The sequence below is a fragment of the Montipora capricornis genome, chromosome 3 (genome assembly GCF_036669925.1).
Source record: "Montipora capricornis isolate CH-2021 chromosome 3, ASM3666992v2, whole genome shotgun sequence".
NCBI classification, from domain to species: Eukaryota; Metazoa; Cnidaria; class Anthozoa; order Scleractinia; family Acroporidae; genus Montipora; species Montipora capricornis.
In genome coordinates this window covers 55,675,458-55,690,457 of record NC_090885.1, presented here as the reverse complement: position 1 = coordinate 55,690,457, position 15,000 = coordinate 55,675,458, and the positions used below count along the sequence as shown (strand labels likewise).

Genomic DNA, 15,000 nt, shown 5'->3' with positions numbered 1-15,000 from the left:
CCTGTTGACAAGAGTCTTTATCATAAAGATTGGCATAAAAGCTATGAATCTCTGTCATTATTTGTTTCGGATCCATTATGCATTCATCATTAAACCCCACTAACTTCCTAATACAACTTTTTTCTTTTTGGAATTTTCTAGGTTCAAAAAGTACTTATTACTTTTCTCGCCATATTCGTACCAATTTACTCTCGAGCGAATTATTGCTCCTTACGCTATATAATCATATTGACTATCATATTCGGTTTTTAAAATTTCCAGATCACTCAAGTTTTCGTGACTGGGCTGTTCATCGCATTTTGCTGTGCACTCTTTAATTTTTTGTTCTAAGTCTAATAATTTCTCCCTTCTAATTCTAGCCTTCTGTTTGCTATTGGTAATAGTTTCATAACGGATTTTATACTTAATGAAGTCCCAAAGGACCCTTGGATCCTGAATCTCTTTTCCATCTTCCAACCAATCACTGTAATTTTCAGTTATAAAAGAGATATATTCATCATCTTCTAAAAGACTAGAATTGAATTTCCAAATAGAAGGTCCCCGTCCCGTTTCTTCAATTCCGTTTATATGTATTGTAATAGCGGAGTGATCCGTTCTTATTGCAGGAATAACATCTACATCTTCTACCTCTTCTTGAACACTACTGCTTATTAGCCAAAAGTCCAAACGTCGCTGTATTGTAGGGTTTTTTTGTCTCCATGTAAAGCGCTTAGTCTCTGGATTTCTTATTCTCCAGATATCAATCAGATCATAAGATGAACACAAATCTTCACTTTTTTTACAGGATTCTCTTACTTGAGGTTGCCTCCAGTTCCATCCAACTCAGCATCGAAAATAACATTGAAATCGCCTCCAATAATAACTTCACAATTATCCTCTAATTCTAATTTATCGAGTTGTTTTTGAATTTCCTCAAAGAAGATGCATTGATCTTTGGTCTTATTTGGGGAATAAATATTGACAAAAACAAAACTATATCCCTGAATGACACCTTTCAAAATAATAAATCTTCCTTGTTCATCTTCTTGGCGTTCTTCAATATCACAATCGAAATTCTCCTTAACCAGAATCATAACCCCCCTACTGTGCTCCGAACCATGACTAAAGAAAATGTTGCCCCTCCACTGCGACTTCCAAAACTTTTCGAAGTCTAGAGTACTGTAAGTTTCTTGTAAAAAGATAATATGGGATCTCTCTTTTGTTAACCAGTAAAAAAGTGCCTTTCTTTTGTCAAAAGAGCGAATCCCCCGAACATTTAGAGATAGAATTCTAAAATTTAAATTCCGTTTTGTGAAGATTTCAAAGAGTCATTTCAGTGAAGAGAACGGAAAAATAAATACGTCAAGAGGCATCTGCATACATCAAGCTGAAGCCATGGGTGCACTGCATGTCCCTCACACAAGAACAATATAAAGTTAGCCCGCTAAAATGCGAAAAAGAAAACAAAAGGCACAAAGCAAAACTACGACACATAATTACATCGTTAAAAAGTAGCCAGCGAAAGCTGTTAAATATAGAGTTACTAACACATAGGGTCTTGCAATCCTCATAACACCTAGTAACAATGCAAACAAAAAAACCCCAGTTCTTGGAAAAAAAAAATGCAAATTTGGTAAAGAAATAGTTTTATACATGACTTGAAGTTTTAGATTTTACGTTTTTATATTTGAACACCGTCAATAAACAACTTATCAGGCTCCGCCCTACTAAAATAGACCGTCTTACCCTCTTCTTTTGCCTTTTTAAAACGATGCATCTTCTTCTTTCTACGCTCTAGAATTTCTTTTGGAAGGTCTGGTGAGATTCCAAAGTTTTTACCTTTCAATTTCTTCGCCTTTGACATGACCTCCTCACGATCAGGGTATCTTAAGAAACGCGCAATTATTTGTCTCGGCTTTCCAGCAGAGGAAGTCCGCTTCCCAACTCGGTGCACCCTGTGAAATTCTATATTATCAGCATCTTCCAAAACCTCCCTCGTGTCTTCGTTTACATCTTTTTCTTCTTTAATTCCAAAGAAACGAAGATTCTCACGCCGTTGATAAACCTCCATATACAGTTTCTCGTCTTTGAGAAGGTGAACTTGACTCTGTATTTCTTGAAAATTCTTCTTGAACGACTCTCTTTCTGCATTAGCGAAGTTCAAACCGTCCTCAAGCTCTTTAATCTTCGTTTCTGTCTCCTTCTTAAACACCTCGAAACTTTCGACCTTAACTTGAAGGCTACTTACTTTCTTGTCCACTGATTGCATTTGATCTTCTAATTTTTGTAGCTTTTCTAACACTTGGTCTAGTTTTGGCATTACCGTCTCCGCCATGTTCAGCAAAGTGAGCACCTCATCCGACTCGCTACTACGCTCAGAATCTGTGAATGATACGTTATGTTTTATCCTTTTGTCATCCGGCGAGAAGTTTTCTTCAGTAGAGGATGTTGAGGAGCCTTTCCACGTTTTTCTTTTAATATTTTTGGCCATGTGCCATATCCAAGAACGGAGCTAACATAAACACGTCTACTCCACCATCTTGCCCGACCCAATCTCTCTTTTCGAAGAAATCTTGTCAGTAAGGAATTTATCAATCAACAGCAAGGAATTTATCGGCCCAGTCTCTTCTGATTGTGTCATACACCGTTTCGGAGCCACTGCGTACTTGGCAGTGTTCGCCAACATCAAGGTGACTCTCAAGCTCACTGAATTTCTTAAACACCATCTGACATCCAGGCTCAGAGCAAAAGAAGAGACCGCTGCTTTGTTCGTCGTCACTTGACATAGCCTTATGGATTTGAGCCTCCTTGACTGAGAAAAAGTCTACAAATTTACAACAAGAGCTGTCGGACCTTGGGGCTTTACGATAACGCCTTGGTAAGGAATTACTTTACCCTTCCCTACGCCATAAGCTCTCCACACTCGAATTCCTGTTAATTCAAATTTAAAGTTATGATACCTACTGAAACCATCCACTTTATTTACCTCGAGTGTTTTTTGAGTCTCATTTACTAAGCACACGCAAGCAGTTGTGCCTCGAACAGGACGTTCGGAAAGCGCTATACGCATCTCTGCAGAGAGAACGCCGTTTCCCTCACTGCAATATCGTCGGATCGCTGATTTCATCGGACAAAGGATCCTATCGCACACATTTTTTCCGTACTGTGGCTCAGAAACGTCATACTGCATGACAGTAACACTAACTCGTTTCCCAGCATCTCTTACGGCCGCCAAGAGGAAGTTTTTATGGTAACAGCCGTCACTTCTAAGACTGACTCGGGTAATCTGGGGGTGATCCTTTTTTACAACCTCCAGTGTGTTTTCAAGGGTTGAGCAGACTGCATACCAGTCCTGCTGACACGAATCAAAGATATACGCATATAATTTCAGCTCAACTTTCCCAGTGCTAGCGTTCTTGGTTATGGCCGTGGATATCTGCCAGCTAAGGCCTCGTTTTCCATATCAATCGGACTGCTTCTCACTATATCTAATTTGAAGAAATTTCATGGCCCAGTCCATTATTAGAATAGCTGACGTGTCGTCGGCTGCTCTAAGTGCATCTTGTTTAGCCTCTTTCTGGTTTCTCGAACGAATAACGTGGGCTTTTCACAGCAAGATGTCTGACTTTGCTCGGTCAAAGTCATATAGTAGATCTTTTCGTTGTTCTGAACTGTAAGGTGTACAGGTTGACCCTTCGATTCCCAGTCTGACTTCTTGAAGTACATTCTTCATCCCTTGGCAGTCATCGCAACTGTATACGTGCTCATGTGAACAGGGTTGCTACAAATCGGCTTCGACAGGCTAACTGAGCGCAAAATGTCGACAGTGGTCAGCGCAAGTAGAATCATGAGGCTGGCAATGTACGCGGAAGTCAGTCTTGAGATAGCGTTTTGCATCTCTGGGCTTTCTGCGAACATCAAGACACCACTGCTTCTCCATTCCTCCTTTCCCAAGAGTTTCAACCAGTGTCTCAAGAGTCTGAAATCCCGCCGTGCCATCAGCTGCTGTATTGTCCAAGCCCTGGAGCGACTTACGCTGAGAGGCCTCCCAAACCTCCAGGATTTTGAACAAAGTTGTTGATCTACTCAGTGGTTCGTGACATTGTTCTTTGCAATACTCAAAGTATTGTTCAATCATTGTAGATCTAGTCACTGTCCTCACAACGTTAGGCATCTTTTTCCTGTCGCCACTTTCGAGGATTAGTATTTTACTACTATAAGAAACGTCTTGATAGAAGTACGGTCTATTTGTAAACTCCACAAAGTAATCGACCTTACTCATGTCAAGATGTACGCGGTGCTTGGTTGTAACTTCAGGGGTTGTACTAGGGCCGCTTAGATTAGATTAGCATGAGAGCGTGCTTGCTTTATTTCCCATGTAGATAATTTTCCGTATGGTTGGTGAATTTTTTGCAGCATGTTCATGGGATACCTATAAGCGTAAAGGCTTAGTATCTGTCTCTTTAAATTCTTAGTCTTAGCGTTCTTGTATGCAGTCATAAGTACCACTAGATCACCAGGTGGTGAACCTTCAAACTTTTCTCTTTGTGTAGACTGAGCCATGGACTTGAGGAGCTCCTCGCCACTTCCTGGTGCTATTGCACTACACATTAGCAAACAGTCTTCACTAGCCAACATTTAGCTGTTCTGCTTTGCTCAAGTTGTTCAAGGGGGTTTTCATTTGAGAGATAAGAGGCTCACGTTTTGTTTCCTGTGCAGTGAGATTTGCAATCCCGTCCACAGCTGAGTTATACACGCGAACTGTATCTGTAACTGAGTGTGTTGGAGGAGACTCGGCATACGTTCCTTGAGTCCAGCATAGAGTGGCGGGGATCTTCTGAGGAGTTGGAGGCTCACGGAAAGGGGTCGAGGAGACGATGGTTTCCATGGCAGCCTCTTTGGCAGGTCTATGAAAAAGTAATGTCACGATATCACTAAATGCGACGGTAAAAGTGATTTTCCCTCGTTTTCAAAACGGATTGTATTTTCCACACACCTATGGAGGGATGTCTTTTCTTCAGGTTCCTTTGGGTACAGCCAATCTGTTTTTTGAGCAACGTCTTCACTGTGTTTCTTCCTGCACGTTGTGCAAAATAAATATTAATAAACTTTCTCATACGTGTTTGTAAAATACCTAGAATCCGCGACATGAAGATCACACAATTATATACCACGCCCAGCTGCCCCCTCCTACTCGAAAAAGTAAACCCTGAACAAACAGCAGGAAGTTGTATTGCTAAGCAACTTTTTAAAAAAAATGAGCAAGTTTTGTTAATGTTGTTGTTTTAAATTTTGTGTAATATTCAGAACAGACTATATTTCATTGCGGCAGGGTGTCCAATAGTCTCCAAACTAGGCACCCAAAGCACACTCGTGAAATGACTCATGGGAAAATGAAGTCTGTATCATCGTTCGGGCCATCAAACGTAAGCAATACACAGTGGTTCCAAAATAAAATCTTCAAAGCTAAAACTTACACGAATCAACTGTGTAGCTTCTCCAAAGATGTTTCTTATTTCCCTGGCTAGCTTGAAATTAATTACATGTGTTCCAGTCACCGCCGTTTTCTTCCCACGATGTCTTGGATACTGGCAGGTCTTAGGGGCTTGCCAGTAATTTTCCCAGGCTAAAACGGTGAGCTGGACAAACCGTCATATTTTTAACCTGTTCTTCTGTGAGCTCAAGAATACCTGCTCTTGCCAGGATTACATCCTTTTCACAAACATTTTTCCTTGACAGGTGGTGATTTTGAAGATGCGAACTGATATCGCCGTCGCAGCTGTTTAGGGCTACACAATTTGTAAATCCACGACTACTTCCGCACATACCATCTGTAACTGCTGAGAAGGAAGACTATCCTGCCATTGCAAACAGCAAAAACGACACAAAGAGCAAAAAATAAATCCGTTGTCTCTTGCGTAAACTGAGTAAAACACTGTCGACGTCAGATTTTTACAATTTGCATAACTTGATTTTAGTCAATCTCGTTCCCAGAGTCTTCGTTCCCCTTAACTAGCGGGTCGGGTTACGAGAGACTCTAAGATAATCCGTTTGGATACAGTTTTTGATTGATTGAAAGTCTGAGCATGAGCAATCGATTTCGGTCTCGAGGCGAGTGCCGCGAGGGGTTTCACAGAGCACTGTCGGGTATGATTGTTAATGATTGTTTGGATTGGTTCGTTGATTAGTTTGGAGCCAAAGCAAAGAGCGAGAACCTATTAAATCTAATGGAATGGAATCGTCTCTCACTGAGTAATTATGTCTTTAAAATGTAGTCATACCGAGTCTTCAAATTGCTGTATATTATTATTATATGAATCCATAAGATCTTCTCGTATAGTTACTTACGTACATGTGAGTTCCTGGAAAGGTGCGAGAACCTTTAGCAGATGAGTTTTTGGGTAGAGAAAGAGTTACTGACGCAAAGAGAACTCGTTTGGCTTGTGACAGTGCTGTTGAACGCTTTGAAAATATCGTGGAAGGCCCGTCTCTCTGGCACGCAAAGCAATCCTTTCAATTCGGTAGTTTGAAAATTCTACTCGCATTTCATTTGGGTTCATTACACTGTACTGTTCTCAAACTCCATTGGAAGAAGAGGCCAGATCAGATATAGAGAATCAAATCAATGAAATGAGATGTACAACTCACATCCAATGGAACTTGTCTTACATTTTAGGTACATGTACTTAGAAAAAATGGAAACTTCAGTTGTTGATTTTGTTATGCAAATACTTAGCTTACAATTATGATAAAATAAAATAAAAAGGTCTAATATAAAGCTTGACCATCCTCTAGAGCCTATTACTTGTAGCACTTAAGAGTCAGTTACAAAAATGACACCATTTTCTTGAGTAATTAAGTACTTTTTTCTGAAGTACATGTGCCTTAACATACTACTACATAAGGAGTTTTTTTGTCCGTAATTGCTCAGCCCACTGTATTAATTACAGTGGCGATTATTATTTGCTTATTAAAGCCACAGTGGTCAAGTGTTTGAGACTTCAAAGGTTGGTTGACTGTATGAGTTCTGGCCCCAGTTGTTTGAAGGGTGGATAGTGCTATCCACTGGATAAATCACTACCTACTGGATAATGTAATAACAATAATAATAATAATAATAATAATAATAATAATAATAATAATAATAATAATAATAATAATAATAAATAAACTTGAACTTTGAACTTTGTTTTGTTGATAACTCAATTAGTTTTGGTAGTGTTTACCTGCTGGATAGTGATTTATCTGGCCCCAGTTGGTTTAAAGGTGGATAACGATATCCACCGGACAAATCACTATACACTGGAAAGTGCAGTTGGTTCAGCTATTACTTATCCACTGAATAGTGATTTATCCGGCTGATAGCACTATCCATCATTTTAACAACTGGGGCCTGGTGGGTAGTGCTATCCACTTTTTGAACAACTGAGGCCAGGTCTTTATCCAACCTCTCTTCTCGGCCTCCTTTGTCGATGAGGATGAATGTTTGATAAGGCTTTGTAACAAATTCTGTGATCGGTTAGCATCCCATTTAATGGAAGCGACAATGTTTTTGACTGCTTAATTAACTCATTGACACCTCAAACGCCCTAGGATGACCCCAGTTGACGACTAGAATCTCCCTGGCATTAGACAGAGTAAAATCTGTCAAGTCTCACTCCCAGGGGTCAATGGGTTAAAGGGGATCAGTGATACCCCTTGTTACTCTACAGAAAACAGAGCGAAGTGCTGGCATCAATGAACTACCTGGCTCATTTAGTTTCATTATCTAGACACAGACTTTATGCTTTTACAGTGTGTTTGCTAGCAACTTTACAGCAGCCTATATTTCCGATAAATTATAACTATTTTGTGAAACAAACGTAGACGGTAACGTTGCAGACTGTGCAGTATTTCTAGTCACTTGAGAACATATTCCACACATCCACTCAATTTAAATTTTGTCAGTTGACGGTTAAGTTTGTCAGTAAATTATACTGTCTATTTTGAAGTCAGACTGACTTCTTCATGTTGGTATGTACAGTTGTCAACAGTTTCTAATGTAATTTATTTTTTATGCCAACAAAAGAAGTGTTTAGGTTCAAGGTTGTCTTGACTTAAGCCTTTAGGTTCCCTGTGGAACATAGGGCCGCAACAACACTCCTCCAACGCACTCGGTTCTGTGAAGTCCTCCTCAGCTGTGCCCATGTCGTACCAATGGCATTCACCTCTGCATCAGTGCTCCTGCACCAGGTCTGTTTCGGTCTTCCTACTTTACGCTTTCCTTGTGGATTCCAGTCGAGGGCTTGCTTGGTGACGTTTGAGGGGGACTTCCTGAGTGTGTGGCCGATCCACCCCCACTTCCTTTTTTTGATCTCCACTTCAATGGGGCTTTGACCAGTCTTGTCCCAGAGGTCGGCGTTGGAAATGACGTCTGGCCATCTGATGTTCATGATGTTTCTGAGGCATCTGTTGATAATGGTCTGCAGCTTGTGGGTGTTTGATTTAGTAGTTCTCCATGTTTCGGAGCCATACAGTAAGACAGACTTGATGTTGGTGTTGAAGATTCTGATCTTGTTGTGGAGGGAGAGGGCTGAAGAATTCCAAATGGGGCGGAGGGTGTTGAATGCATGTCTGGCCTTATTGATCCGGCTCTTGATCCGTCTGTTCCTCCATCTGTGTTGACGACACTGCCCAGGTAGACAAACGTCTCCACCTCGTTCAGGTCTTCGTCGTGGAGTGTGATGGAGTCTTGTTTCTTGTTGTTTATTCGCATCACCACCGTCTTCTCGATGTTGATATTGAGGCCCGTCTTCTCAGCTTCTTCGGCGAGGCGGGACAGCTTCTCTTGTGCGTCCTGGTGTCTGTGTGAGAGAAGGCTAATGTCGTCAGCGAAGTCCAGCTCCTCCAGCTGTTTGGTGAAAGTCCACTGGATGCCGGTCTTCTTATCTGATGTTGTCTGCTTCATAATCCAGTCGACTACCAGAAGGAAGATGGTCGGCGACAGTATACAGCCTTGACGAACACCGGTCTGTACCTGGAATGTGTCCGTCAACTTCCCGTCGTGTATGACTTGGCAGCTGGAGTTGCCGTACAGTTGCCGTAGCCGTGGGTCTGCGATTCCAGCGACTGCTCAATGATGATTCGCAGCGTGGCGATATGGTCTGTGCAGGATCTGTCTTGACGAAAACCTGCCTGCTCCTCTCGTAGAGTTTCGTCCAGGGCCTTCTTGATTCTCTCCAGGATGATTCTTGTCAGGATCTTGCTTGGGATGGAGAGCAGCATGATATCCCGCCATTTGTTACATGATGACAGGTCCCCTTTCTTCGGCAGTTTTACCAGGTACCCTTTCTTCCATTCCACTGGGATCTGCTCGTTCTCCCAGATCTTCATCAGGAGTGGATGGATCATCTCCGTGGAGGTCTGGACGTCCGCCTTTAGTGCTTCTGGTGGAATGCCGTCTGGGCCTGCTGCCTTGCCTGACTTCAAGGACTTGATAGCTTTGCTGACCTCGGCCTTGGTTGGTGGATTGATGCTCACCGCTAGCTGGTTTGCTGCTGGTGGGATGTCAGGTGGGACTTGAGGTGGGGGTCTGTTGAGAATCTCTTGGAAGTGTTCTGCCCATCTTGCTCTCTCTTTGGCTTCATCTGTGATGGTCTCGCCGTTCTTGTCTTTCACTGGTCTTGAGGGGGCCTTGTTTTTCCCTGACAGTGTTCTTGTGATCTCATACAGCCTCTTCACGTCACTTTTGCCATCTGCTGTTCCTGTTTCTTCTGTGAGGTCGTGTATGAATCTCCTCTTGTCCGCTCTGGTGCTTTTCTTGACCTGTCGGTTCAGCTCCCAGGGGGAGCCTGTAGATCTTGATTCTGTTGCAGGTCTTGGGTCTGTTTGATGTCGTTCTTTAGCTGTTTCCTCTCTTTGATGAGGATCCAGGTATTGGCTGACAGCCACTCTTTGTGTTGTCTAGTTTTCTTCCCCAGGACCTCATTACATGTGACCTTCCAGGTGTCCCTAAGGCCACACCATGTCTCCTCTACTGATTCTTCTGGTTGGTGGGCGAGTGCGCTAAACCGGTTTCTCAGTTTCACAATGGTAGACTTCAGCTTTTGTTTTGTCTTTCAGGCTGTGTACGTTGTATTTGTGGGATGGCCTGTCTGCTCGGTCTCTGTAGACTTTCAGCTTGACTTTCAGGTCTGCCACCACCAAGTGATGGTCCGAGGCTGCGTCTACTCCTCGTTTGACTCTGAAGTCCAGCAAGCTTCTCCTCCACTTTCTTCCGATGGTGACGTGATCGATTTGGTTCACAGTCCTCCCATCTGGTGATGTCCATGTCGTCATGTGGATCTGCTTGTGCTGGAACACGGTGCCTCCAATGACCAGGTCGTTGAAGGTGCAGAACTCAGTGAGTAGCTCTCCATGTTTTTCCATGACGAGTTCTCTGTTGGTGTTGTCTGCCCCCACTTTAGCGTTGAGGTCACCCATTAGGATCTTCAGGTCCCTTCTTGGCAGCTTATCCATCACTGCCTGGAGCTGTTCATAGAATGCCTCCTTTTCCTCTGTCACTGCTGCGTTGGTGGGTGCGTAGCACTAGATGACGGTGACTTTCCTCCCCTTGGAGTTGAACCTTGCGGTCAAGAGCCTCGGTGATACTGGCTCCCAGGAGAGCAGTGCCTGTGCTGCCTCAGGTGTCAGAAGCAGGGCCACTCCATGAAGGTGTGGGTGTCCTTCCTCATGTCCAGAGTAGATGATAGTGTCACCACTCGTCAGTCGCGTTCGTCCAGTGCCGTTCTAGGGTGTTTCACACAGCCCTAGCATCTTGAGGTTGTAGCGATGCATTTCCCTGCTCACTTGTGCAGATTTCCCTGCCTCATATAAGGTTCGGATGTTCCAGGTCCCTATTCTGGTCTTCATTTTGGCTGTCAGAAGAGTTGTCTGCGCACTGGCTTTCCGAAGGCTTTCACCAGCCCGCATCATAGGCTCTACTGGAGAGGACTCTCCCGGAGCAAAGTTGTTTTCTGGATTTGTTGTTGCGGTTTCTGTAACAAGTCTATTTTCCGGGACTGGGGTGTTAGTCCAGCGACCAACCTCCAGACCTGGAGGGCTGGTTGGTTTGGTGTCTGAGTTTAAGGTTGTAGAAGTGTTAAAATCAACAGTCTTAGGCTTTTTGCCATTACTAGTCAGAGAGTTGAAGAGAAAAGTACCATTTCAAACCTTGTATGGTGCTGGCCACCCTACAGAAAGCCTTTGGCAGTGAGGAAAGGATGACATTACTTGGGGGGTAAGATGGGAAATGAACATTCTCAGGATAATATACAATGTATATATAATATTGTTACATCCCAATCTGTCAAATTTGATGGTTCAAAATAGGTACTGACCTCCGATCATCTGGAAAAATGGAATATAAAGTGCATTAAGGATGACTAGTCTTAACCTCATGAAGAACGTTTGGCTTTTGCAGTTTTTATTTTGCTTGATACATAACGGTAATTTCATTGACCTTTCTTGGTGCATCTCTCTGCTCTCCCAAAGGAATTTGACGATGTTACTTAAACGATTATGTGAATTAAACAGTTTTAAGGTAATTCCTTAGTATTGCATTGCGCAACCCTACTGCGCACGATTCTCGCGTCATCAGCGCGCGCACATGAGCACGTGCGCATACAAAACGTAAGAGATTTCGCTCAAACTAAACCCGAAATAAATGCTCCTTTTCTCTCAAACGAGCACGGTGACCCCCGATTTTTTTTTCAGGTATTTGCTAAGAACAGTCTAATAAAGAACATATTTGAAGAAGAAAAAAAGTTTGATAGTAGAACATGAATTTTTTTTGGAAAACATTTCCGTACTGGGTGTATTTTACCCAAGGCGAGGACTTCAAGCTAACCACGGAACTGTCCCAAAAAATGCACTATTCCCACAACCAGGGAATCAAAGTCGGCGTAAATGAGGCATTACTTCTTATGTAAATAAAAGAAGCTTTATTTTCAAAATAAAATTTTGTGTCTTTGAAGTAACCAAGACTTAATTCTTCATGAAGGTGATTCCAATTTTTAACGCGAAAACAGTAAAAATACCCCATTTAAAGAGCCTGCTGACGCGTAAACAAGCATGGTGACCCCATTTTTTTATCGCATTTTTTTAATGTTCATATCATGAATGTTAATTATGCCAAGTTTCCAAAAAAGTTAATAGTAGAAAAATGTCAAGGGAATTACCTTAAGTGGGGATGTTCATATGCTTTGTCCAGGGACCGACGATTATGAACAACAGCTTTTCTTTATTGTTGACAATGAGGCTCTTCTGGAAGTAAGTTCATACAAACAGAGTCTTTCTGCTCTGTTTGAGGTACATTACATGGTTAACCTAGAGTATCCAAGAAAGCCAACATGTCTGCACCGAGTTTCTTGAGAGTATGTATTTAGCATTCGTCAAAAAAAAATGCCCTGTATAAAAAGGGTGTCTCTACTCTTTTAGCTTAAAGTTAATAGCCTCTTAATTTACATGTATTAACAGTTGCACCACCACAGGAGCTTGAACTAACCTGCATGCAAGGGTTTTATTAGAATCTGGGACCTGGGTACTAGCACCCGTCTTGCACTGAGTACAGTACCCGCCATTGCTCAAAGGAGGTCTCAAGATCAAAAGCCAGACTATATCTAGGGGTGCCTGCTCACTCTGTCACAAGGTCCCTTCTACTTTCAAACTTAATGGAAACCCTGACACGTAAACACACCTGAGTCCATTTCTTGATTTGTCGCACAACAGGCGAGAAATAGAACAAAACATGACCATGTCAGGCAAGGGTCAGGCAATTAACTCATACTATGTCAAATCATGTTATGTTACCGGTATGTAGTAATTTGTACTATTACTAATGTGGTCAATTAAATTGTCACACTGGAATTTTTTTTTTTTTTTGGCAGTAATCATACGACAAACACTTTTACTTCTTAAATATGTTAAATATGGAATTTTCTCATAGTCCACCCCTTGTGATAACCCAATTTCAGCAATTGTTTTTAGGCGAAACTTAAGGCAACTCACGCCGCAGCCGCACATCACTGGAAAACTTGAAAATTTACAGGCACATGTAAATCCAGTTTCCAAAGTGTAAATTTGGATTTACATGTTTTGTAAATTACAATTTACACCTTAAGATTTCGTAAACTAAGATTTACAAGGTATTTACATGTTGGAGTGAATCAGGTAAATAACCTGTAAACAGTAATTGACATGGTCATGTTCTTGAAGTATAAATGGAGGAACATGTAAATAACACTTAGATTGTTTCCAATGAATTTACAGTATGTTAATAATGTAAATGGGTTTAAAATATCCTGTAAATAACATGTAAATTGTTACAACCCTGTAAATCGAATTTCCATGAAACTTTCATGCTTCAGTTTATCATGTAAATTAACTGTAAATAGTGACTGAAAATCATTATTTCGGAAGTTCAAGTTGAAGAGCATGTAAATGACATGGAAGTGGAGTTTTCAAAAAGGTTTCAAGAACCATGTTAATAAAATTTTCACGAGACTTTCTTCACTGATGTTCGAACAAGTAAATCATGTAAATTTTCCAGTAGAGAGTATAATGTAATGGTCATTTTATGGGAGACACAAATTTGAAAATGAGGAATAGTTTATGAGAAAGGGAGGGCTCTTGAAACCAAACCTCTCTCCGTTACAAAATATGGCTTCAACTTTAATTACCTGGAGCAATTGCGGATTTCTCATTGGCGAAAGAATAAAAAAAACTGAGCCGATTAAAGGGATGTTGATACTTGAACTATGCAAATAATGGAGCAAGGGACAAAATAAATAAACAATGTGGCATCTGAAATGGCTCAGGATTGCTCAAGCTGTGGGAAATTTGTTTAAAAGCTACGCGGAATTTAAATGACAGTCTTCCAGAGATTAGCGAATCGCCTCCATGTGCAGCCTGTTAAAGATCTTTTCTCGAGGAGCACTAAGCACTTGGTTCGCCCAACAACTTTTCTTTTTCCTGCGAAGAACTTCTTCTGACAATCGGAGAAAGTTGATCGAAATCGTCTCCGTCCTCGAGTAATTGTTGTTGAGGTTTTTGTTTTTCTTGCTGTATTGGCGTTTGCTCGTCAAGCGATGCACAAAATGCATTTAAATCACTATCTTCAGAGAGTTTGTGCCGAGAAAGGAATGCTTGACGCGCTACATCGTGAAGTTTCGTTGCTAAATGTTTGCTGGTGTGTGCTACCATTTTGCAAAACAAGCCTCCCTTGTTTTGGAGTAGTAAATATGTGTCGCTAAATTCAACTAGCTTTCCCTCGTCCAGAACCTGCAAATTTAAGATAGAAAGAGAAAAAGAAAGAACTGGGGAATCCTATATGTTCGAAGCGTATTCGGTTTCAACAGAAGCACCTTAGGCCTCAGGAACAACAAGTGACTAAGAGGTATTTACTGGCTATTTAATGGTTTCCTATGGAATACGGGTGAATATGTCACTTAAAATTTATGTTATTTGTATCCAACAAGACTTTCAGCAAGTTGCATACAAAATACCATAAATTTCAAGTGAAATACTCACCCGTACTCCATAGAAAACCATTTAATAACCATATTGAATGTATTCATAGGAAATGCTTAGCTCTGATTGGCAAATGTGTAATATTTCTAGGATAATGCACGGTATTGACAAAAAGACAGTCGGAAGAAGAGAAGTTGGGAAAAGTCGCAGATAAACAGAAAAGAAAGGAAGCGGCGGAAAGCCATTGCAGGTACCCTTGTGCCACTTTATCAGATACCCTTAGTTCTCGGGCTGCTCTTAATCATACTTACCATAACTCTGTCTGAGTCCATAATGGTGTTGAGTCGATGAGCAATGGTTAAAACTGTACAGCTTTGGAACTTGCTACGTATGGTCTCCTGGATTAAAGCGTCTGTGCTATGATCAAAAGGAAAGGAGGTACCGATTCAGACACCATATTTCCCGTGTGCCATTTTTATATAAACGTATATCTGTTGCTTGTCAATTGTCGGATGTATGGGTTATCGGAGATTG

General features: G+C 41.5%; 1 protein-coding gene and 1 pseudogene across 1 annotated transcript; both read right to left on the bottom strand.

The window, feature by feature from the left end:
• Window positions 1–1,660: 1,660 nt before the first annotated feature.
• On the bottom strand, window positions 1,661–2,299 carry LOC138041493 (nuclease SbcCD subunit C-like). Its single transcript, XM_068887241.1, has one exon. The coding sequence runs from the start codon at window positions 2,297–2,299 to the stop codon at window positions 1,661–1,663; it is 639 nt and encodes a 212-aa protein (XP_068743342.1).
• Window positions 2,300–13,368: 11,069 nt separating this feature from the next.
• The window catches only part of LOC138040601 (ATP-binding cassette sub-family C member 4-like), a 40,414-nt pseudogene continuing 38,782 nt past the window's right edge, over window positions 13,369–15,000 (bottom strand).